General features: G+C 41.8%; 1 protein-coding gene across 1 annotated transcript in view; it reads left to right on the plus strand.

The window, feature by feature from the left end:
- The window catches only part of jade2 (jade family PHD finger 2), a 184861-nt gene that overhangs the window by 90006 nt on the left and 70492 nt on the right, over positions 1-24363 (plus strand). The window contains exons 5-8 of the mRNA XM_073479370.1: positions 8807-8949; positions 13398-13609; positions 14937-15104; positions 19352-19468. Coding sequence (XP_073335471.1) covers positions 8807-8949; positions 13398-13609; positions 14937-15104; positions 19352-19468 — 640 coding nt within the window. The remainder of the gene's footprint in view (positions 1-8806; positions 8950-13397; positions 13610-14936; positions 15105-19351; positions 19469-24363) is intronic.

Below are 24363 nucleotides of genomic sequence, written 5' to 3' on the forward strand. Positions count from 1 at the left end.
ATGCATTATGCAAATGTGCGACATGGTGACATCACAAAGTCACAGATTTAAAGACAGGACTACTGACGAGGCATTTCAGGAGCAGGGTTTTCTGTGGGAACTTTGGCCTTTTTAACGTTCAAGACTTTTTACATGCACAAGAACCTTTACAAAACACAGACGGACAGGAAAAAACAAAAAAAGCATGATAGGTTTTCTTCAATTTCCAGGTCCAGCTCGCTAATAAGAACTTTAAAGATAACTTCAACTGGTTGCAGACTCTCTTGGGTAACACATGTCCAACTGATGATCTTCAGCCTGGCGTATCTGACCTTTAGCAGTGAGGTTTTTCTTCTCAGACATCCCCACCTGATGGTTACTGATTCAGCTGTTTGCCTCCACTTCAGATGAAGTTAACGTTCTGCTGGCTTTGCTGTGTTATTTGGCATTTTCCCCTCAAAGCTTCACAAGACTAATATTAAACATTGAACCGGTCGCTATTAATTTTTAGCTCATATTCATAAAGAAGCTGTCTTTGCACATCTTGAAGAAGTTTTCATTGTTTATATAACCAGCTGAAATGACGGCATTTAATACAGTTGAAGCCAGTTATGAGGATTTCTCTAAGATGGTTTAAAAACTCTCTTTCTCAGGTAGCAAAGCAGTTGCTGAAGGATGTTTGGCAGATGTGAACAGTAGTTGGAATTTCTCAGTTAAAGGTTAAAGCTCATAATATTAATGATGTCTTTCTTTCATCGAATCATCTCTAAATTCCTTCCATCTTCCATTTTCTTCTCTCCTCTCCCTTTAATCCCCATTTTTCCGAGCTCATTTGTCTTTCTTCCTCATCTGTTTCTTACTTTCTGCCGGTTCGTGACCCTCTGCCTCCCCTTTTTTTCCGTTTAGCCCTCATATACGTTTCCAGCCTCGTTTAGAAGGACTTCCTGCTCTTCGTGAGTGATCTGTCAGGAGTTGATGTCTGTTTAAACTAGACATGTCCTGTGTGGGCAGGGAGTCAGACCGAGAGCTGAGCTCAGCCGCTGTCGCTCTGCCCACACTGGAAATGTCTTATGTAAACACCATCCACTTCATCGCTCCTTGAGAGGAGATTATTATTGACGTTTTATGAAAAGGAGGAAAGTGAGATTTACACAGTGGTGAGAAACATATGGGAGCGAGGACAAGGAGTGAAGGCTAGGTTGACTCTTAGCCTTTTAATATCAAGTTCTATAACTGTCATTTGTCATGTCACAGCCTTTCATTCACAATTTCTTTTATCTAGCTTACTTAATGCGGTCTGATATAAGAGTAGTGCGATAACCCTTACCTTCACGATCAAAGGTGTAATGCTTTCAGTTTTAACCGTGCTGATTCAACTTTAAGGTCATTACGGAGGCCGTAGATTGTGGTGCTGTTGAATCATATTGTGTTAGACTGAGAGATATTATAAATCATCTCTCAGTATAACACAATATGATTCAACAGCACGTCTTGAACCCAGATGATATACGTCAATGTCAGTGTCAGAAAATGTACAAATCTTACAAAAAATAAAAGCCTTTTCAACCACGTTAGATCACATCCACAGTCATATTGTGAACCTATTTAACAATATAAGCCAAGAAAATTACAAAAAAAAAGTGTCACGTACCTTTACATAAGCTTAACCCAACTGATTTCAACCCATAATATCCATGCACTGATCAATTTTTAACTTTAAGAGTTGCTGGAACGACACAGAGGTAAGATTTTATGTCAGAAAGACGCCACTGGTGCAGAGTATTTCATAAATGATTGTGCAAAAATACAAATTCATAATTTTACTCACTGATTTTGGATGAAACTGGATCATATTTTATGGAGACAACATCTTCTAGTTTTCTAATGCCCCTCAGCTGCTCTGTCTGAACCCTGACTTTATTTGTGGCCACAGTAACAGCTAGCGGCGGCTAACTGTACCGAACTCCGAGTGAACGCGGTCGGTGTCGGGTCCAAACGTTAACTCTGCGACCATTTTGAGGACAGGGAATCCAGTACCGAGGTTGTTTGCAGAGTTCAGCTGCTGTTAGCGAGTTACCGCTTGCTCTTTTAGTCATGCAGCAAACATTGGCGGGTCTATTAGCTGACTAACATTAGGCCCTGGATTGCTAGGAGCCGAGCCCAGCAGGAAAAGTGCCTTGGATCTGTATTCCCTGTCATCAAATTGGATGCTGTCAGTCTTGGATGCTGCGTTAGGTCCCGCTCAGGGTGAGGCTGGCCAGCCCTCATCATCACTTATCCGGTCAGACAGACTCGGCCTCTTGTAGCTGCGTGGCGAGGGGCATAACTCACATTCAGCTATTGGCTACAATAACAAGTCCCTCACTACCTGACTGTTTTTACAGGAAACACGCAAATATGCAGAAGCAAATACTCTAGACTTTAATATTTATTAATGTACTTGTTAACTTATGAACTGACAGTCAATGAGAACTTAAATCTTACAATTTAATTTTCCTTTCATATAATATATATATATATATATATGTATATATATATATATATATATATATATAGAGAGAGAGAGAGAGATCAGTGTTTATTTACATATTTTTGCCGTTTATAAATTGATACAAATCAAAAAAACATCACTAAGCGGAGTGATTTCTCTTGAATTCACTCCAAATTGAAAACAATAACAGTGACTAGAAGCTGCAGTGCTGAATTATAGTGATTATAGGTCATATCAAGCTGAGGAGAGGACATTTGACTATAAAACAGGAATTTGTGTCCAAACGAAGCCTGTTGTTTCTGTTTACATTGGAAGTAAAAGAAACATTGATTTGTCTGCTCAGGTAAAACTAAAATAGCCATATCATACCTTGAAGTGATAATATTACCTCTAGGACTGCATCTGGCACTATATCTTATTTATTTTAGTACTATATCTACTATTTGAAGATCATTTTTGAGATACATCACTCTCATTGTGGAGCTGACACCACTGACCTGCTCGAGTCTGCCTGAGGATTTATTTAAAGTCAAACGCAGAAAATGTATTCGCATCAGTTATTTGACCCAGGTCTCTCTCTCGCTCTCTCTATCTCCTTGTTTCTCTTTCACGCACTCACTCAAACATATAAATCACCTGTCCTCCCTTGCCAATGCTCATATAACAACCTATTCAGCAGTGTTACGCCACAAGATATACTTTACAGTTCCCACTCCGCTGCTCCCCAGACGCACATCCTGTGTCGTAAACCAAAAAACACTTCTCCTCAGGGTCTCGGAGCTGCAAGAAGGGATGGAGGGGCACGTTGGTTTGCATTGTTTTTAAGAATCAGAGCCCCACGGTGCGTAGTTCCTCCTGATAAATATTTCATGGGACGCACCATTAAGATCAAAGCAAAACTCGGCTGTCGTATTATTGTGATTCCAAGGAGGGAACATCTAAATATTCCCCCTCTGCTGCTCTCCTCATTAGGACTGCTCAAATGCAAACAGAAGTTATTTAGAAAGCGTCTTCAAGATTGTTATTATTATCTAGAAATATTCTCTACATACCTTGATGATTGGTTCAAATGGGGGGGGGTGGTGGTGTGTGTGTGTGGGGGGGGGCTTACATATTTGATGTACAATAATTAAGTTGGTGATTAAAATGCTGTATTAGCTGTATACCCTCTACTGAACCTTGTGAGGTTATCAGAGGTATTGTTTTTTTTAAAATACTTGATCAGTACTATGTGTTTAAAACGTATCTGCGTTCGATTTACACTCAGATGTTCAACCAAAGGCTGCACAGATATTAACATTACTACAAACGTGTCTGTCTGTGTTTGGTGACTTTTTCTGTATCCGCACTATTTACCTTGTATTCGGAAGAGGTATCGGGTATAGTTTGAGCCCAATCAATATATTGGTTGGCTGATATATTTGGTTGGCCTCTCACGGAGTGTATGGCATCATCAGCATATATGTTGGCCGATATGTGCAGATATGAAAACTTGTTTTTTAAAGATTATAATGCAGATGAAAAGCTGCTTGGAATAAATAATAATTATAAATTCAGTAAGTTCAGTAAGTTTCGGAGCACTGATTCATTTTGGATAATTAGATTTATTGTTTATCTGTAAAATATCCTGCCTCCGTTACATATCTTTGTCACAAGTAACTGATGACAACATTTTAGGGATCAGCGCAAAAAATGTGTATTGGTCAGGCTCTAATACTTATATTGTTAAAAGGTTTATAATTCTGGCATCGGTACAATATTGTAGTAGAAGTAACTTATTCTCCATGACAAAAAAATACTAGTTGTGATAACTGTAATGTAATTTTTTTGTTTTTAGTTCCTATTTAGTTCCAATATTTCTCAGGTCAGATATAGAAAGTCTTAAATAAAACATTAAACATGGTCAAAACTTCAGCGTCAACAATGAAAACAAGTCGAGGACTTTGTTTTCTATCACCGACAAAGTCTAATAATGTTTAATTGCACAAATACACCACAATATTGTTCGTAAACCAAACTATTACTGAGAAACACATCTAAATCCATATCCATCCATATTTTTATAGCTCTTTAGAAGCATATACATTTCTCAACATTGGTCTCAACCCCATAAAAAGACAGAACATCTATTTACAGTCTCACAAAGAGCTGTAATTGTCTTCAGAATTGACTGATGACTCTGCACTTTATCTCTGTCTTTGTAGTCATGATAAAGCCTGGACGGACAGGAGACCTTTTGCACATGGTTTTGTTTACCTACATTATGTAAGATCTGTGTGTGTGTGTGTGTGTGTGTGTGTGTGTGTGTGTGGGATACATGATACTTGCCAGTGGAAGAACACATTGTGCTCTGACCCCTATTGACTCACACCCTGTTAGATGGGATGGCTTGACGTTATTATGAGGCGATGTTTTCCTTTCATGTCTCACTTCATGTTTTGGCTCCTGTACCTCCGACATCCGAACCAGGGGGCTCTCCTTAAATGTCACCACGCCAGTGATAGAGAGATAATAAATTGGACAGGCGGGTTAGAAATACGCCGTAAATTTACCTAACATGAGCTTATGTCGCTTTTTAAATCTCTTTCACTTTCATTTTTTTTCCATTTTTGGTACATGTATCCTCATCTCTGAATGTCTTTTTTCATGTTTTTGTTCTTGTCCTCATTTCTTTCCTCCCCCTTTCTTCTTCTTTGATTTCATCCCAATGTTGCGGAAGCAAACACTGCCAGTCACAGCTAGAGGCCAAACAAACGGCAATGGAGTCATAAAACTAAATGTAATAAAGCCAGTATTAGAATAAACCAAGCCAAGAATATCATAAACCCCAACAGAAGTCTGCTGATAACATCTCAATGTGTTACACTACTGGCTGGTTATCACAGTAATGACCTGGCAGTCAGTTTTTGCCTGGTTATAGTGCTGTCTGTAGATCCAAAGCCTTATTTTAGTTTTCTTGCAGTCCTAAATGCTAATCAGAGAAGCAAATGTGTATTAATCTACAGTGATTTCACCTTATTTCTTTTTAAAAAGTGAGAATTACCAGCTCACTGTTGGTTTTGGTCTGTTCATGTGGTTTGTTGACAGTAACACGAACTACAGAACAACACCGGCCCTAGCCTTTGATAATGCAATAACACCGCCCACCAATGTAATAAGACACTGAAGTTGCTTTTAACGTTACATAACAGAAACAACCGGCCCAGTGTCTCCAGTATGAAACCTATTCTTCCTGTGAATGTGTGTGTGTCTTGTGTGTCTTTGTCTCTCTCCTTTCTCCCCCCTGCCAGTTCACTGGCCTGGCCTGTTTGTCCGGTATCAGATATCAGCCTGATACCGGGCCAGAACAGGGGTTCAATTTTCTGCCATTTTGTCCTCACAGTAAGATAGTAGATTTCTGGATTCAATAAAGATTACACATTCTTCTCTATTGATTGTGCACTGATGGTCTAAAATGGTAATTTACAGACAGATATGGATCAGATCTATTCTTTTTATTACATTAATGGATGCAGCATCAGCAGTGGAAAACACTGGGATGTTGATAAAGGCCTAATCCCAATACACCCCTTACCCCTGACAGATAGCCCAACACCTCCATGTTGTTGGCACAGAGGGGTATGGCGACATGTTCGAGCTACATGGCCCTGCAGACAGAGATATTTCAAAGACTGTCGTTTCAATGTATTATTGTTCTTTTATTTATAACAAGCATGAAACAATCGCTTGTTGTTTGATGATGTCTAGGTAGCTAACTAGCTAGCTACAGACCAGTAAGTAGTAGCCTGCCAAGAACCAAAAGAAGAACAGGAGGAAGAGTTTGACCAATCATAGCGCCAGATTCGTTTCCCCTTTCGTTCACCCACCTAAAAAACTAATACTTGAATGCAGGGATTGAGCCGATTGCACGCACAGATGTAGGAGCTGATGTTTTTCAGCATAAGGTGGTACTCAAAAACGTTCTTCAGGGTTGGCAGGTCTTAACGTTACATTGTTAATGCTGATTTGTGCTTTACAGTTCTTTAAATTCCCAACTTTTGATGGCACCTGGAATTTAACTAAAGCAGGCTATGAAGCAGGGTCATTTTTTAGCATAAGGTTGTGAAATCACCATCAGATTATTGGCAAATGTCATTGTGATGATACCAGGATTGCTACAGTAACGCAAGAAAAATCATAACAGAGGACTGCATGAACAACAACTGATGACGTATGAGGGTCTTGAAGGGTTGTCCCATTTCATAGGGGGAAATTTCAATCACTACCCCTTGTTGCTCTGTCCTGAGGGACAAGAATGCACTAGAGGACGAGGGGTAGGTGTCAAAATTGGAAAGGAGTTGTTAGAGTTAAAAATGAAGCATTTTCTGTTGACATAATTAGATGTTTTATTGTTTAATATGATATAATTACTCCTATTTACATATTTTATAGTGTACTAGAACAACTCCCACACTGATTTAGCTATTACTTCGATGCGACAGTGAAATCGCACCAGTACAATCTCAATACGTGAGTATATTTTATTTCTTCTTAACTGTTTCTATCTATTATCATGGAAAGTATTTATTTATTGTTTCTGTAATTTTCCATTTCATGTTGTAACCAGCAACTCATATGAAATATCCCTCTATCGAAAGATTACCGAATTAAATAGTGGCAGCTGTTGTTATGATGACGGCAGTCGTGCCGATGATAACGGGGAGGATAATGATAATGACGAGGATGATGATGATCACAGCGCTGCTCGATGTGAGGGCGACGGCAGTGACGGAGGATGATGATAATAAATGAGCGGCGTGATAATGAGGTGTTAAAGACGAGGGGGGGAAAAAAAACAGCGAGCCAAAGGTTGTTTTGTTTTGTTGTTGTGATCACTGAAGCACTTCACCTTTTCACACAAAGGTCACGACTTCAGCAGGCGAGCGCATGAAGCGTTGGGCGTTTGTGTGTTTCTATGCAAAACACAGAGCTGTTGTGGAGAAATCGTGTGTGAGTGTGTGTGTGTGATCTGTGCAGTGTGTCAGCGTTCCTCTTCTCACTCGGGTGGTGTCTCCCCTGCCTGATGGCTTGTGTGTGTTTACTGCACATCTGCCTTATTTTTGTGCATCTTTTTTATGTATCTATTAGCCCTCAGAGTGTCCAGATGTTTTATGCGAGCCGGCGTGTGCGTGTGCACGAATGTGTGCATGAGCGTGTTCGAGTCTTTATTGGTTCCCAGTGGGTCGAGCAGAGTTCCTGACCCCATTTCCTGCTGTTGTTGACAGAGAGACATTCAGGCCCGAGGCTCCAGAGAACCAGACACTGCCTGGAGGAACTTCCTGTCACTGCTGCATACAACCACTTGATTTGTCATTGTTTTGATTGCTCTTTGTGCGTGTGTGGCTTTTTTGGCATTTGTCAAACTCTGATTCTGTCTTTCTGGACCACGAGGTCAGGACTTGACTGTAAGGGAGAGTCCCAGACATGAGACGGGCTGCCCAGTCACTGCTGTTGTCATGAGGAGTGCAGGACTTTGTTGTTAGTCACAGAGACTTCATGGACACTGTTGGAAAAATGACCACACAGTTGGGTACGTGCAGATTTAGTGTAGGACCCGGCAATATATGAACTTTATATCATCAGTTAGTTGTATTTCTTTTATACATCTGAATATGTTTATTTCAGTAAAAGCAGTCTGAGGTGTCAAAGGTCCGACAAGGTGAGAGAAACTTGTTAATCACACCTGAATATGGATCTTAGGATCTTAGGTGACTTAACCTTTTGTTGTTGGGACTGAACTGTATGAACCTACGGTGAGAAACACAAGAGCGTTGAGTCAGTCTTCATTTAATAAATACAGTTTCAAGGAATAAAATGTTATCGGTTATGCAGAAAACAAAATGTCTCCGGTCCAGATGGTGTTTCAGTATCCATTAGAGGACGAAATATAAAAATAAAATGCATTTACAGCTAAAATAAAACTGTTCAAATCCAACGTCTTCACTTTTATGTGTGATGCAGCCGCAAATGTTGTAAATGAGGCATTTAGCAATAACATACTTGAGGTCGCGTCGTACTGGGACAAGTGTTAACATTGTGCTGATACAGCAACCGCAGCGCTGCATGTTGTCTGTTATTACTTAATACATTTGTCAATCAAGAGCTGGATATTACCCATTAACACGTTCAATAATGGGTTTTATTTGTTTTCAGTCATTTGTAGTACAAGCTGTGGCTCCATGTTAGGATCCAAACATGAAGCGAGTTTCTTGAGATGTTGGGACAACTTTTTTTTTTTCACTTTTGTTTCCAGACCACATGACAAACTCTCTCTGAATGTCTCTGTGCTTGTTCCAGGTTGCTGCCGCAGTTGACAGGTGGTCTGTCCAACGATGGCCAGGAGACCCAGCCTCCTCCCACCCAGCGCTACAGCTGCTACGACCTGGATGACCTGGACGTCGCCTGGCTGGAGCTGGTCAACTACGAGTTCAGACAGATGGGTGAGTGCTCGCTGACTCACCGCCTTTTAGTATTTGTAGAAAATCTCTTAACATCCTGACAGCTATCAATCAGAGGCTCTGACGATATAAAATTTTCCAGTGCTAACATGCTAGCTTGACAGCGGTGAGTTTCTAAAAAAGGTTGTGTTCATTTCTTACTTTCGTTACGATAATGTTCAGTGTTTTCTTACATGTGAGTGAGACATGGGGTAGTTGGACACGGTTAGCGATGACATACACACACACACACACACACACACACACACACACAGTTCACAGCCCCTGAGCTAAAGAACGAGTCGCTGTAGCAACAGACGGTCATTCAGCAGCTAATCCAGTTAGCACAAAGCACACACACACACCGCCAACAGTGAGAGCGGGAAGCGTTTTTGGACTGAGGCGTGCTATTTTACTTTGATTATATGATTTTGACATTTAACGTAATTGTTCTTTAATATAACTTGTGGTGAACTTGCTGCTCCCAGCTGGCCAACAAGTGTCCGTGTGGTTGAGAAGTATACGTTCATGTGTCTGAGAGATTTTTTCACAGATTCATTTTCTAGCTGTTGACTTATTGTTTCATTACTTAGTTGTTTCAGTAACATATTGACAGACACATGGACGATTAAAGCTTCTGATTTTTGCAGATTGACAGAACTAGTCGCCTCATCAAAGGTTCTCAGAGAGATTCGACAGCAGATGGTGGTTTGGAGCTAAATCGAACTTTGTATTATTTCACAAACGTTATCTTTAGACGTTTTCTTGTTATTTTAATGTCTGGATTTCCTTTTAGACCCCCTGTTCACCCTGCAGGTCACATTTATAAAAAGTCTCAAAGGTCTCCCTTTATAAGCACCTACCCTCCACATCCCCTCTGTTCCTCTTCTTTTACATTTACTGTCCGTCTTCCTCTCCTCTGCTTTGCTCCATCCTCCATTTCGCCATGGTGACAACTGCTGACCCCGAGCATCTCTCCCATCTCCACCATTTTATTTGATATCTGATCGCCTCCTTTCAGATAAAGCATAGTAATTGTGTTTATAAATCCCCGCTGGGGTTTCAGACCTTATTTCTGGGACGCAATGTCCCTTAATCAAACACACACACACACACACACACACACACACACACACACACACACACACACACACACACACACACACAGGCTCTTCCAGGACCACAAGCGGGTTGTTTCTCATAACCTTCGATGCTAGACCAAACAAACAGGTTGATTGGTTCTGCTGGCTGAGATCGCATGGCTCTTGACTCATCGTGGGATGATTCAGCATTTCCTATCTCAGTCCTAATACTAACTGTATACATGTGTAAAAGTGTGTGTACTCGGAGACAGAGTGTTGATACTGGGCATGCTGTAATTTCGTTTTTTTAAACACTTTCCTCAGTTGGGTCCAGAGATGGGCTTAATTAGATTTTTAGATTATATGGCGAAGAGGAAACTTGATTTTTTTCCAGCACAAAACACTGGAAAATGAACTGGGCCCTATTTAAATGATCAGTGGTGCAGATGCATTCAGGGCGTGTCTGACTTCCTTTTGCTTGGTCAATGACATCATCCTGGAGTAAAAAGGGTTGTTTTAAGACTGTGTTTTGGGAGTAACATAAATCAAACCAGTCGGAGTGTCATCTGCAGTCCCCTGCAAAAGCCGAGCGCACCAGCAGCAGGTTTTGACACAGTCAGTTTCTGCTGCCTCAAGATAGCCATCAATGCGCCTGACCAGCCCTTATTTTAAGACAGGTGGCCGCAAGTACATTTGCTATTTACACAACGTGGTCGCTGGGGGTGGAAATTGTAACTTACTTACTTAAAGTTGGAAACTTCCAGAAGCCCTAAATGGCCATCAGTAAAACATATTATTTCCTCCATTTTCCCGTGACAACGAGTTGGATTGTATTTGCTTTCTTGAGATCACGAGTAGTTTACGTCATTATCACGGGATAACAAATGGTGTTTTACCCCATAACTAATTCAGGATCACAAAAAAGCGATGACATCAGACGGATCGAACACTCATGTAGGCAGATGAGCTTTTTTTCTGCATTTGTTTTGGGCTTTTCTCTAACTACATTTTTGAGTGAATACAAATCTGAATGAAGCAATTTCAGCTTGCGTCAGGCCTTGATTGAAGAAAGTGATGCAACGATCGATATGCCCTCTGACATCGCTACACATATTGCAGTGATTCCTGCAGTGATTGGGGTCTGACAGTTTATAGCCTCGGCTACTGGATCTCATTATCTCGGGAAAACAACATTTGTTATCCTGTGATAATGATATAAATAACTCGAGCTCAAGAAAACAAATATAATTTAGCTCATTATAATTGGGAAACGGAGGAAGTAATACGTTTGACCCATGGCCGTTTAGGGCTTCCGTAGAAAATAGCAATGACACTTTGACCACTGTCTCGCAGTAGTAAGAGACAAAACACCTGGTATTACAGATCAGGCGTCAGAGCATTTTAATATTACTAATAAAGGAGGTTATGTGTCTGTCTTGTGTGTGTGCACGTGCATGTTGGATGCAGTCATTAGCACATACACACAATGACAAATGTGCATCTGCGTGTGCACACAGCTGTCAAAACAAGTAAAAACACAAAAGTACTCACACACAACTACACAATATAACCCATATTTCAACAGTAGCATTATTTATTACACTGTATATGTAGATATATTTCTAGCAGAATGTACATTTCTTATATTTTTATTCTATTTTTATTATTCTTGCTTATATATAGTTTTTATTTAGACTTAAGACTTTTGAATGGGAGCAGCTATAACGCAAGCAATTTCCCCTCGGGATCAATAAAGTATTTCTGATTCTGAGTTTGTGACGTAAATGTCACAGCAGGTTCGTATCTAACTTCCTTTTTACTCCGCTGCCTCAGAAACAGCTTCTAAATCCACAACAACAGAACAATCACACAGTTTCTTCCTTTCAGTCCTTCATTGCATAACGTATGATTCATACGTTGACCTGTTTTTCAAGTGTCGGCTGTTAAATCTCCAAAATAATGTGGAATTATAAAGATGTTTTTAGTGGAAACTTGTTTATGTGAAGCTGCAGCACAGTTTGCACGTTAACCCTGTTTGCAATGAGATGCTCAAGAATGGGTAAATAAAGTTTTTCTTTCATTTATTTTAGGATGGGAAGGGATTGAGTGACATAAATAATAGATGGAGGCACAGGATGCTCAGCTCCACTTAAAAAAAAAAAGAAAAAAAAACTCCCATCTGAGTCCTGAATCCTGCAAATAAATCAATAAATAATCCTCAGCTACAGAAGCCCGGACAGTAGAAGTTTCTTTATTGCTGCTGGGAGCATTCAGGCGAGGCAGCAAAGAGACAATGTGACAGAACAATGTAAATACTGAATGTTAAAACGATCGCCTTCCTCTCCTGTCTTCTATTATTATTACTTGACAATATGACTGTGTTGCAGTGACCTTGTGGCACAACGCGAGTAACATATTCTAAAATGCTTTATTTCAGAAAATGTTGATTTCATGCCGAGCTGTTATTATAATCATTGTCATGTCGTTGCATGTAATGAGATAATAGTATGCCACATGTCAGCGTCCTAAAAAAACCAGGCTGTTTACTTTCCCTCTACCTCAGATACTTAATTTTTTTATGAGGAAGAAAGCCCTGCGATTGCCAGTTAAATCAGTTTTCATAAACTATTAACCAGCCTTGGAGCAAGGCACTACTTTGAGATGCAAATGGCGCAGGAACACTAATGCTAATGTCTACACTGGCATGGTGAACTGAGCTGTCGGCAAAGAGGGCTTACTGGCAAATTAAATCGTTCTCTGGCTTTGATAGTAAAATGTTCTCACAGTGACGGAGCACATGTAGCATTTCTCTGCTTTTTCTTGGGTTAACACGGAGTCAGCTGCAGCTCCACATACTCCCACATCCTGCAGCTAATTCTCAGCACATTTTAATCCAAAAAGTAAACAGACAGTGACCTGTGTGAGGTGCACTTGCAAAAAGGAAAGCTGTGTGCCTTTCCAATTAAAGTGTGAGACAGTGTTCTGGCCAAAAATAACTGGAATTCTGTAATTTGGCTCGTTTTGAGATTCCTGCGCGCAGCTTCTTATTACTGTTGTCCTCGTCGATAACATGAACTAAAAGAAAAACCTGTTGGAAGCGTTGACCCTGTTGCTGCACTCTCAGTTTTAATTGCTCTGTACACGCTGAATGTTTTCTCAAATATTCATCGTGACAACCAGCAGTCACGTCTCAACCTCTACTCTCAACACTTTTTAATTTTATTCTACAACGGAGAAGAGCAACCGGCAAAGATACAGCTTTTCCTGCCTGACCACAGTTGCAGATGACTATTCTCTGTCTTCTAGTGGAGCTTGAGAGGATAAAACTAAAACTAATCGTGGTTTTACTTCTTGTCTTCCCGCCACCAGCGTTGCCAGAGCTGGACGAGCTGACGATGGAGTGCGTCCTGGTCGAGCTGGAGAGTGTGTGCGAGGAGAAGATGCGGCAAGCCATCGAGACGGAGGAAGGCCTGGGCATTGAGTACGACGAGGACGTGGTGTGCGACGTCTGTCGCTCGCCAGAGGGAGAGGACGGCAACGAGATGGTCTTCTGCGACAAGTGCAACGTCTGCGTCCATCAGGTCAGGATTTAAAGGGTTTATCTCTCCGTTCGAACGCGTGAGTGTGTTTCTGTATGCTTGTGTGTCTTTTTAAGAAATCCTTTTGGCTTTTTTCAGAATAAGAAAGTCACTCTGGGGGGAAACAGTTCGAAATGCTGAAAGCTTGAATGTAAAATACAAAATCAAGGTTGTTCAAAGGGAAGGTTTTTGCTGTTTTCCTCAGAGCAGCTCGAGGTGTGATACTCTGATATTTTCTTCCCTCTGAATTCATTTATCAACGGCGTGAAAGTGCACAAACAGCAACAGTTTCACAAATGGTGACAACCTGAGGCTTCAGGGGCTCTGCTGTGTTTGTTACACACTGACACAGTGTTAATTGTTTCGTCGGCCCCGTTGGCACTAACACACCGTCAGTGTCATCAGACTGCCTCTACTTAACCTCCACTTAAGCTGCCTCCTACTGCAGAACCATCTCATGTTCGGAGGTGTTTTTCTTTATGTGCAGCAGCCCCATATGTTGAAACATGTTGCTGGCATCAAATCCAGATTAAACATATATTTACAATCATAAATCACGTTTGTGTTTTCAAACATTACTGTTTTCAGTTGAGTAGATACCAGAAAGGATTAGAACATTATCATATTCTGTTTTATTCATGTTCAACACATCATGTTTCTCTCCTTTTTTGGAAACAGGGTTGTATTGCCTAAGTTAAATTTATATTAATCTCTTCTGTATATGAAATAAAAAAAATTATTAAGAGAAAAGCAAAAATGGGATCATTACAGCCTCTTGTGCGTGTTGCGTACCTCTTTAATCCAACAATTACTGACTTTTAAAGGTCACTACAACTTAGGACACCAGACACAAGTACACAGGACAGTAAGATACTTTTTAAAGGAGACCTTAATGGTCTTTTAGTGTTTTATATAGATTCCTGTGCATACAAAAGGTCTTGAAAGTTGAAAGCTCAAAGTACGCAGAAGACACTGCTCCTGAAGTGCCTGAAACACTTTTAATTTATTCTCAGTTGCACCTCATGTGCAGAGGCTGCGTCCTCACCGCAGCAGCCCAGGGTTTGAATCCAACCTGTGGCCCTTCGCTGCATGTCATCCCTCCTCACTCTCATCCCATTTTTCTGTCATATCTGTAAGCTGAGGCCAAAAGAGGTGAAGAAAATGTGGGAAAATTACAGCTAGCAGCCAGTTAGCTTAGCATAAAGACTTGAAGCAGGGGGAAATGATTATCCTGGCTCTGTAACATGTTATATCATGTTTTCTGGTGTGAATAGGTTTTTGGGTTGGGTGTCCCTTCTTGACTTTTTCCTTCTCTTTTTCCCTGTCTCAGGCGTGTTACGGCATCCTGAAGGTACCACAGGGGAACTGGCTGTGTCGGACCTGCGCTCTGGGCGTCCAGCCCAAATGTCTGCTCTGCCCCAAGAGAGGGGGGGCCCTCAAGCCCACCCGCAGTGGAACCAAGTGGGTCCACGTCAGCTGTGCCTTATGGATCCCTGAGGTGAGACCCAAGGAGAGACACGGCCAGTGTGGTGTAGATTACTGCTCCACTTTCCTTTTTTGTCCTCAGTCGGCCTCTGTGTGTTCCTCTGCTTAAAGCACTTTTGTTGCTTCTTGTAATTGGTCTTGGACTTGATTCTTCCAGAGACAGGCCTGTAGACTCATCAGTGGCTTCAAACTGTCATCATTGAGTGGGAACACTTGGGTGTTTCTGTTTATGATCCTAGTCACACACCGCACATTCAGGAATCTAGCCATCTTGTGGCTGCACTTAATGCCACTTTGAATGGAGAAATTGGCATCCCTGTTTCCTCTTTTACCTGTGACTTGAATAGTGGCGCAAAGTGGCTCTAGAGTCGTTGTTGCTTGAGTGCATGCAGCTGCAGTCATTGTCAAAATGAGTGTGAAAATCCATCTATCCTGCGTTAGCTCAGTCGAGTGAGCAGCTTTATAAACATGAAGAGGCGAAGGATGTTTGGTGCGCTGCTGTTTGTGTGCGGTGCTGGAAGTATGTAAACAAGGTGCTGTTGGACAAGGTGTCTGCACCGTGAAAGATGGGAACAGAAAACCACCTTTAAGACTGTGTTGTCTGTGTGCGATGAAGACCCGCACACAGCTTATTTTGACTTCTACACTTGTGTTTTGACTGAGCTGCATTTCGGCTTTTTCCTCGTCCTCACCCTGAGCGAAACAGAGTCGCACTGCGCTCTCTTTCAGGTACAGTGGTTTTTCTTTCCCACCGTTTGTGTCGACAGGAACACGCTGTAACCCACCGTTCACGCTTCAGAGTAGAAGAAAATCCCTTCCATGGAGCAGGGATGGCGCAGATCACTGAAATGGATGATGTGACATCGTACTGTCATCCACAAAAATATCGTTTTCACAAGGCAGTTACTGAATGTGGCAAACATCACAAACATGACTGCTGCACTCAGAGTTGGACAGCGAAGTTGACAGCCCCTCCTCAGTTCTTGGTTGATTAGCAGATGTTAGCTTCACGTGCTAGTATTTGTCAAACACACATCTTCTCTAGCTCATGCATCCAAGCAAGTTCTTACCATCTGAAGTGTGTCCAAATGTCTTTTTACCACTCGCTGCTGATCTCTGCTTTCTACTCGCCATATCTCCTGATAGAAATTATGTTAGCGTAACGTTTGCCCACATTTCAATGCAAGAGAGCGACGGTGCATCGAAACATCAGAACTTATTTGTCCAGCCAAGGCCGGAAAATTAACAGTCAGCACAGGCTGCAAACTCCGGACTCTGCTCCGTCTCTGCTTCGATGCAGAATCTCCCAGGTCTTCATCGTAATGCATCTTCGAATCAACACACCAAGAACTTGAAAGTAACTCCACAGAAACACTAAGTTGGAAAATCCTCAGTTGATTGTGTTAACTCATACATCTGGCATGTGAGTGTACTTGAAAAAATCCAAAACAGGAGTGTTTACTGGAAGCGTGGCCTAGATTTTTGTAGAAATATTCGCACCTGTGTGTTTTTTTATCGTCCTTGTTAACAGTAAATGCTTAAAATACTTAATGTAGCTTCTTCAGGCAAAACCTCACTCTTTTTAGTGACAATGTAAATTGATTCCCCGGGAAACCTCTTTGTCAAGCCGAGGTGTAGCCGAGCAGCCGCTAATTTCAACGTGATGTGTCTCGATGATACCTTTTTGGAAAGCGTCTCTCATCTGAAAGCTTCCAAATGGACAGAAAGCAGCCGCTCATTTCAGATGTTCAGGGGCCGGATGTTGCTTCACGCCTTGCACACACCTTTAAACTGTTGAGAGAGTCAGTCATGTGTCTTCAGCCTATTCAACAACACACTCCACCAGCAGATTTCTCAGTAATAGAGTAGCTTTTGGCAGCTCAAACCTTTTACTTCTAATTGCCTTCTGTCACCCTTGATTGGGCTAATTGTTTTCGTTGCTCCGTGCGCTTTTGTTTTCTCTTCCTACCGTGGAGGGGAAGAAAAGATAATTTGCATGTCTGTGCTGTATGTGCGTTTTTTTTGTATGCGTGTTTGTGTGCGTGTCCTTGCAAAGACTCAGTCATGTGTAATTTCATGAGCTAAAGAGCCGTTAATAGCAGACAGATTCACAAATAAACAGACGCACACATCACAACACTGGCTAGTGGCTTTCTGCTCAATATGATAGTAGTGGAAATTTCCAGAAAAAGAGGCTTCGTGTGTGAGCGTGTCATTCATAGAGATGCTTGTTTGGTGTACGTGTGTGTGTGTTTATGTGTGCGTGAACACACCACCCAGCCTTCAAACGATACAGCCCCCCCGCGGTGTTGTGTGTGTAGCTGCCCTCTGCAGAGAGAGGTCTCTCTTTTAACGGATATTCACCACACAGACACAGACACACACACACACACACACACACACGCTGAAAGACGTGGAGCCCCTCTTCTAAAATGCCTTTTCATTTAAAGCTGTGATTTCTCCCCCATTTCCACTGAAGTGATTTCAACTGTTGTCAGTTTTCCATCTACCGGCTTTGAAATGTGAAGTAATTGGGGCTGGAATATGCTCATCGGGGAAAACGAGCAAGCTTTAGGGCTGCATGTGCCTCTACACACAAACACAAACACAGACACACACATACAAAGATGGCGACCACTCTGACTTTTTTCAGTCTTTTGGAGTATTGACAAACCAAGAGATGCGAGCACGGTGGAGGAATTGTGTGAAGTGCAACCTCTCTGAGCGTGTCGTGGTCGTGTGTGTGTGTGTGTGTGTGTGTGGGCATCACGGGCGAGAAACAATCCAATCAATTAACTACAGCATTCAGAACTGGAAATCCTTCTGCCATCGATCCATTCGTACATCAACTGTATACAAGGGCCGAGCATTGGCGGCGACAGCTGTGGCATCATTGTCTGAATCGCGCTCTTTCCATTGACTTCCTCAATGGAGCGAAAATTGACCCCTACTCCAATCGAGTGTGCCGCACAAAAGACATCAATAATAAAAGAAAGAAGCGAGGCCGCGGGCTCGTCCTGTGGTTGAGCGGATGAGAGGAGGAGGAAAAGAGGGGAAATCAGATAGAAGGATGAGTGGGTGACGAGACGAGAGAGAGAGAGAGAGGAGGGAGGCGTGACCCACGGAAATCAGCCGTCAGCTTGTTAACGCGAGCGTGAAGGACAAAGAAGGAGGGCCATCCCCGCAAAATAGGAGAATGACTTAATGTGAAAGAGGTGGAATGGTTTTTTGGAAAGAAATAAGAAGCGGAGGAAGGAAGGAAGGAAGGAACGGCTCTTTGGTGATGAGTGCTCTCCACTCCATTCTGCATGGCTGGTTGGCACAGGTCAATGACATTTTGGTTGTATTTGGTGGAGCAAGTTTTGAGGGCCAAAGCACTTCTGAATAGACTGCACAGAGAGAGTGAGTCACACTGGGCTTAACAGTACTGTTATTTTCCAAGGAGAACAGGTGTTCCTGTCCCTGCTCCAAGGACGGACGCTCTCATACAAGAACATTATGGAAATTGTGATCACTTTATCAAATTGGGACCAACAAAAGGTAATCCTAGAGATCTTTGTGCTACATCAAAAAGAAGCATGAACCATGGTCTCCAGATGGATGTTGGTTTAATGAAATGTCAGAATCAGAAATACTATTGATGATTGTAAGATTGTGGCAGGGATATCAGCTGTTCTGGTCACCATGCCGGCCGGGTTAGCGTGATCCCAGCTGATCCCTGGTGCAAACAATGCGGTCATGGCATCAAAAAAAAAAAAATAGCAGGCTGCATGTGCACTTACTCAGCATCAGGTATCCCACTAACCTATTTCATTATTTATTTATTTTTTCTGCAAAATAGTGAAAATACCCCTCACAGGTTCCTCCGAGAAAACATCTTTCAAATTGCTTATTTCTGTATTGATGAAGATAATCAGTTTATATTAATTCTGATACAAAACAGAGAAAAGCAGCAAGTCATTTTTGAGAAGCTGGAGCCAGAATATATTAGGTTTTTTTTGCTTAATAAATGAATCAAGTGATTAATTTATTTTAAAATTATTTATTAAGCAGAAAGAGGAAAACAAGCAAGAGGAAACTGTGATAATAAATGCCTGAGTGACTATTTATCCCCTATAAATAAACAAAGGAATCCAGTTTGCACCGGTGTGTTCACATCCTGAAACACGATGAATCTCCACACATTCTCGATTTGTTTATCCCACATGGTGCCTTTGTATCTGACGTATGTATTTTCTACCTGTTCTGTGTGCCCTGTAGGTGAGTATAGGCTGTCCAGAGAAGATGGAGCCCATTACCAAGGTGTCCCACATCCCAGCCAGCCGCTGGGCTCTGTCCTGCAGCCTGTGTCGAGAACACACAGGAACCTGCATACAGGTGCGTCAGACGAACTCTGATCAATGCATCCGCTGTGACGTATGAAATAAATGTGACCTCAATTAAAAGGTTCTGTTATTGTTTTTTTCAAGACTAATCAACACATTTAGCTGCCCACTCTTAACCACCACCACTATAACTTTAGGCTGTTGGATTATTATTTTAACAGATTGAAATAATTGTCCAAAAGCTTCAGCTGGCGTCTATGTAGGAGGGATGTAATAATCACATTACATGTTTCTGTTCAGATGCACCTCCTCGTCTTCCTTTCTTCTTCTTCTTCTCCGTCTTCTCACTAATCTAATCCTCGTGCCATCTGTATGCATCCTGAACATCTGGAGGTGTTGTTGGAATGCAAACAAGGGGTGAAGAAAACCCGGGTAAAGTTTAAATTGTTTGTGAAATTCAATATTATGGTTTAATTTCTGGAGCGGCATCAAAGTTCAAACCCACTCACCGTTGTACGCTCTGAAATAAAGCCTTACAGGCGCACCCACACACAAACTGGAAAACCTGCACACACACACGTACGCGAAGCAAACTTCTCGCAGTGTTGTTGTATAATGTGAACTCGGCACACACTCTCACTGCAAATGTCTCTCAACATCACAGATCACCGTAGTTCTTAGCCTCCCGCTGGGCGCGGTTGGATCTGTTTGAACCCGGCTGCTGAGTACGTAAACAAAACCCCCGCTGACACTCGAACACTAACCCACTTTACAGCTATTAGCCTGCGGACCGTTCAGCGTTAAAAGTGCCCTGGAGTCGAACTGCATCTCTCAATCTCTGAGCTCCACCTTTGCCCGTCTGTTTGGCGTATATGAACTTGTGCTCGCTCGAGTGTGTTCGGATGCTTGTTTGTGCAGTGTGGAGGGTGTTTGCTGTCACAGTATTGATGCTGTAGATTAACAGCGAGTCCTTGAGCCAGAATCCCTCTCGGGGAGAGCTTCTCTCTCTCGTGTTTCCCATGCTGGAGGCAGGCGGCCGTACAAACTCTCTTCCTGATCAGCTGCAGGAGTCCTGTGTAGGCTTTACTGCAGGGAAAAGTATAAAATACAGTTACAAATCAGTTTTCTATGTTGAAAGGTTTCGTCACAGGAGTTTCTGAGAGAGAATACAAAAAAATATTGGATCTGTCGAATGCATCTGTAGCAGACAACCTACAGTACGTGTGTCTCTCCCCAGTCGGTCAGACAGCTCAGAGCAGATCACAGTATTTTCCATCTCGCTCTGAGATCTTCTGCTTCAAGTCTTTGGTCATTTCCTCCTTGATGATAACGAGCTTCTGCGTCTAAAGATACCTTGCTGTGTTCCTTTTATGCGCTAACTGTTCCTCCCGTAATGACAGTCGGAGCGTTCAGATCTAAATATTTGTATTTAATGACCTGCTGCATTAATTGGCACGCTCTCCAAGTGTAATGAGCCTCTTAATTAGTGCGTTATTAAAGGAAGGTGCACTGGAAAGGTCAACTAGTCAGGCCTGTGCAGCGGAGAGTCGGTGTGTGAACGACGGTCTTCAATAATAGGACGACACAGTCAGCTAATTAGGAAGGTACTTTCGCTTCACGGTTAGTTTGTCTTCTTCACAGATTTTTAGAGAACCATACCAGCCCTTCAGATTTAAAAGCCTATAGCCAGGCTGTAAAAACTCACACTGTGCAGCCAAACATTTTTTGCAAACACACAGGACTTCTTGTGGGATCACAACATTTAAAAAAAATATGTCGTGCAGAAAGTGTCTGTAAAATGAAACAAAAACATCGAGAATATTTCCGTTTTATGAGATGCTGCATGCGTCCTCAGAGCTCAATGTTTAAATTGCAGACTGATGCTCTCTCGTAAGGAGAGGATTTAGCTGAGCATAATGTTGTTAGGCCAACACCATGTGGGACGGCTACATTTCAGACAAATCCATGTCTGAGGAGTGAAGGAAAAAAAGTCAGCCTCGATTCCAACTGAGCATTGAAAATCTTTGAATGTTTCCAGATTTGAGCAAAAGCAAAGGTTTTGAAAACGAATGAATAAAATATAACAAATCATCAATATTCCTCAGGTGTCGAGCTCTCTCTGCATCCAAGGATCAACACTTCTCATCTTCAGGAAAAAACTGTGTGATGGATATAGGCACTGCTGTATACTGTAGGTGTGCTGTCAAGTCTTAAAATTCATGATTTCATCAGGATTTCTTCACTTGACAAGGAGATAAATAAAAAGGTAGGCCTGGATTTTGATGACAGATGTCTCAACCTGAAGCCTGTCAGGTTGGGCTCTTCAAATCTGTCACACAAGATACTTAGAGTTGTTAAAAAAATCCTTGAAATCGCTGCTCATCTGTTTCCAGTTGCCACCTCTTAATTATTTAGAATGGCTGAGCAGATGTGTGTGTGGGAAGCATCGATGTTGTGTTTGTTTAGACACAAATTAAAACTGTTTGGATCGAGATCGTTTTATTTGTTTGAAACAGAAAACCAGACTGGATCGGTCACTTTATGGAGTTACAAGATAACTGCACAGTCAAACAAACACGCTGTTGTCCACAAAGTACTGAGAGTTAAAGACTCAGCGTGTGCACTAATGAAAAACATTATTAATGAACCGCTTCCAGAACCGAGCAGGTGCAGTCCAAAAGGCCAGATGAGTATTACTGCGATGACTCGGCTCGCATCAAAACAACACGTCCAGGCGGCTCCATGCTGAGCTCAACCTTTCGCCTTTTGACACCCAATAAGTGATAGCAGCTGCAGCGGGCTCAACCTGACATTTGGGGAAGTTAGTAATAAAATGGGTCAACAAGTGTACACCTTTTGACTGTCAGTCCACTTTTTTAAACGAGATGTTGTATCTACAGCGGCCTCATACAGGCTGGACGTGTGATTATTGAATCACGTCTTCTGTTCCTCCATCACTGACTTTGTTTACTCCGTGATTTAGTGGATTGAGGATGTTAATATATTTTAAAGCTCGCTGTAAGAGTCGACAACATCGGAAGACTAAACATCGAAGTTAATTTCACCTATAAAAGCAATGTGACACTGAGACTGAACAGTCGGGAGTCTTTAGCTTCAGTAATTTGATGTATTTCCGAATTAGAAATAATACGTGGATGCTATTCGTTAAATTATATCCCTAACACGTGATTGGATGGTGAGAAAATGGGCGTGTACAGAGATCTGGAGCTGCAGAGGACGTGTTGTTAGTTGTTCAGGAGGTGGATGAAAAGCATGAAATGACTAAATTATACCTCAACTACTGTACATTCATTTGAAGAAAGTTTTTTTTTCCAGCTGAAAAAATCCAATCACACACCTAGCTATCTTAGCTATCAGTCCCAAGCATCATTCTCTGCATTATAATCATCTAGACGAGATGACTCCGACTGACCAGTTAACGGTCTTCAGTGTTTATAATTCCACCTTTTAGTATCGGATCACTGTGGCACCTCAGCAGAAGGGTAGCAGTCACCTCGATACTGAGTGACAAAGAGGAAGAAACCTAACAGAAACTTCACCTTATGTGCTCTGCATTTTATTGTGGTTCTTTACCAAATAGAGAAAAGAAGACAGATGAACTTCTCAGGTTGCGTCCTCACACAGATTTCATGCTGACCTGAAGACTTGACAGGTCGGGATGATGAACTGGTTCATACTGATGACGTGCTGTAGATAGAAATCAGCGTATTGTTGTTGGAGAGCGATGAGGGTGAATGCAGCAGACTAAGCCTGAGTTCATGGTAATTGCTGCAAAAACATAATATAATAGCCTTTTAAAGGTTTAGTTTTTTTTTATAAACCACATTAGGAAATGTTCTGAGGCTCGGCACCAGTGAAATACTTTTTATAAGGACTATTTCTTGAGACAGAAGAAGGTTTTCATTGCGAGAATACGTGTGATGATTCACGTATTGGAAAAGTGCTTCCAACTTTCATTAGTTTGTGTTAAATCTTAAATTCTCACTTACAGGTTGCCTCTTCATGTAATAGTACAGTAGGTTTTTCTGTTAACTGAGGGCTGCTGTGTATTTTTTGCTTTTAAAATGAAACTTTTAAAGTTTCTGTGAGCAGTTAAGCGATTAAAGGAGAAACACAGTGTGAGAGGGAAAAGTTGTTTGGTGAAAAATGTCGTTTCCCAGATGGTGCAGTCAGTGGGATCAGTCACCACGCTCATAAACAACACAGAGAAGAGAGTCACCGTCCTGCCTAATGCTGAACTCTCTCTGAAAAATACAAGCAGCGACCTGCACACACACACGCACAAATGTACATGCACGCTGTGACAACAACACATAGCCACAAGGGCTCACACACACACTCAAATCACACCATGCCTGGAGGGACTCAGCAGGAGGCCGCCTCTTAGTATGACCTGTAATGGATAGCACTGAGACACACACATACACACACACGCACGCATGCACAAGTTGCCGAAATGTCAGCAGAAATGGAGGAACCGTGTCTGTTGTGACTCGGCTCGTTTTTTTCTGCTTTGCTGCACTTCTGTTGGAACCTTGATAACACAAATGGACCGAGAATGACACTTAAAAACAAATAGCTGTGACAGAAGTGCCTGAGAAATTGAAAAAAGAAAATTGTGTGTGTGTGTGTGTGTGTGAGTACATGCACGTGTGTTTCAAAGAGAGTGTTAAGATAAAAACAGTTTGTTCTTTTCCAACCTGCTCGTCTTTTTAATGAACGCAGACAGAATAAACACTGAGAAGGAATTTCCCCGTCACTGTTTCACCTTCCATTCGTACTTTTTTTTTCTCTCCTCCCGCAATTTCTGTGCATTCATTCATACGATGCTTTCAAGTTCTTTCTTCAAAATATAGACTCAAAATATATAAACCTAGCTGATAACAAGTGGTGGACCCACTGTCTGTGTCGGGGCTGTATGTGCAT

This window comes from Pagrus major, chromosome 13 (genome assembly GCF_040436345.1).
Source record: "Pagrus major chromosome 13, Pma_NU_1.0".
Classification (NCBI taxonomy): Eukaryota; Metazoa; Chordata; class Actinopteri; order Spariformes; family Sparidae; genus Pagrus; species Pagrus major.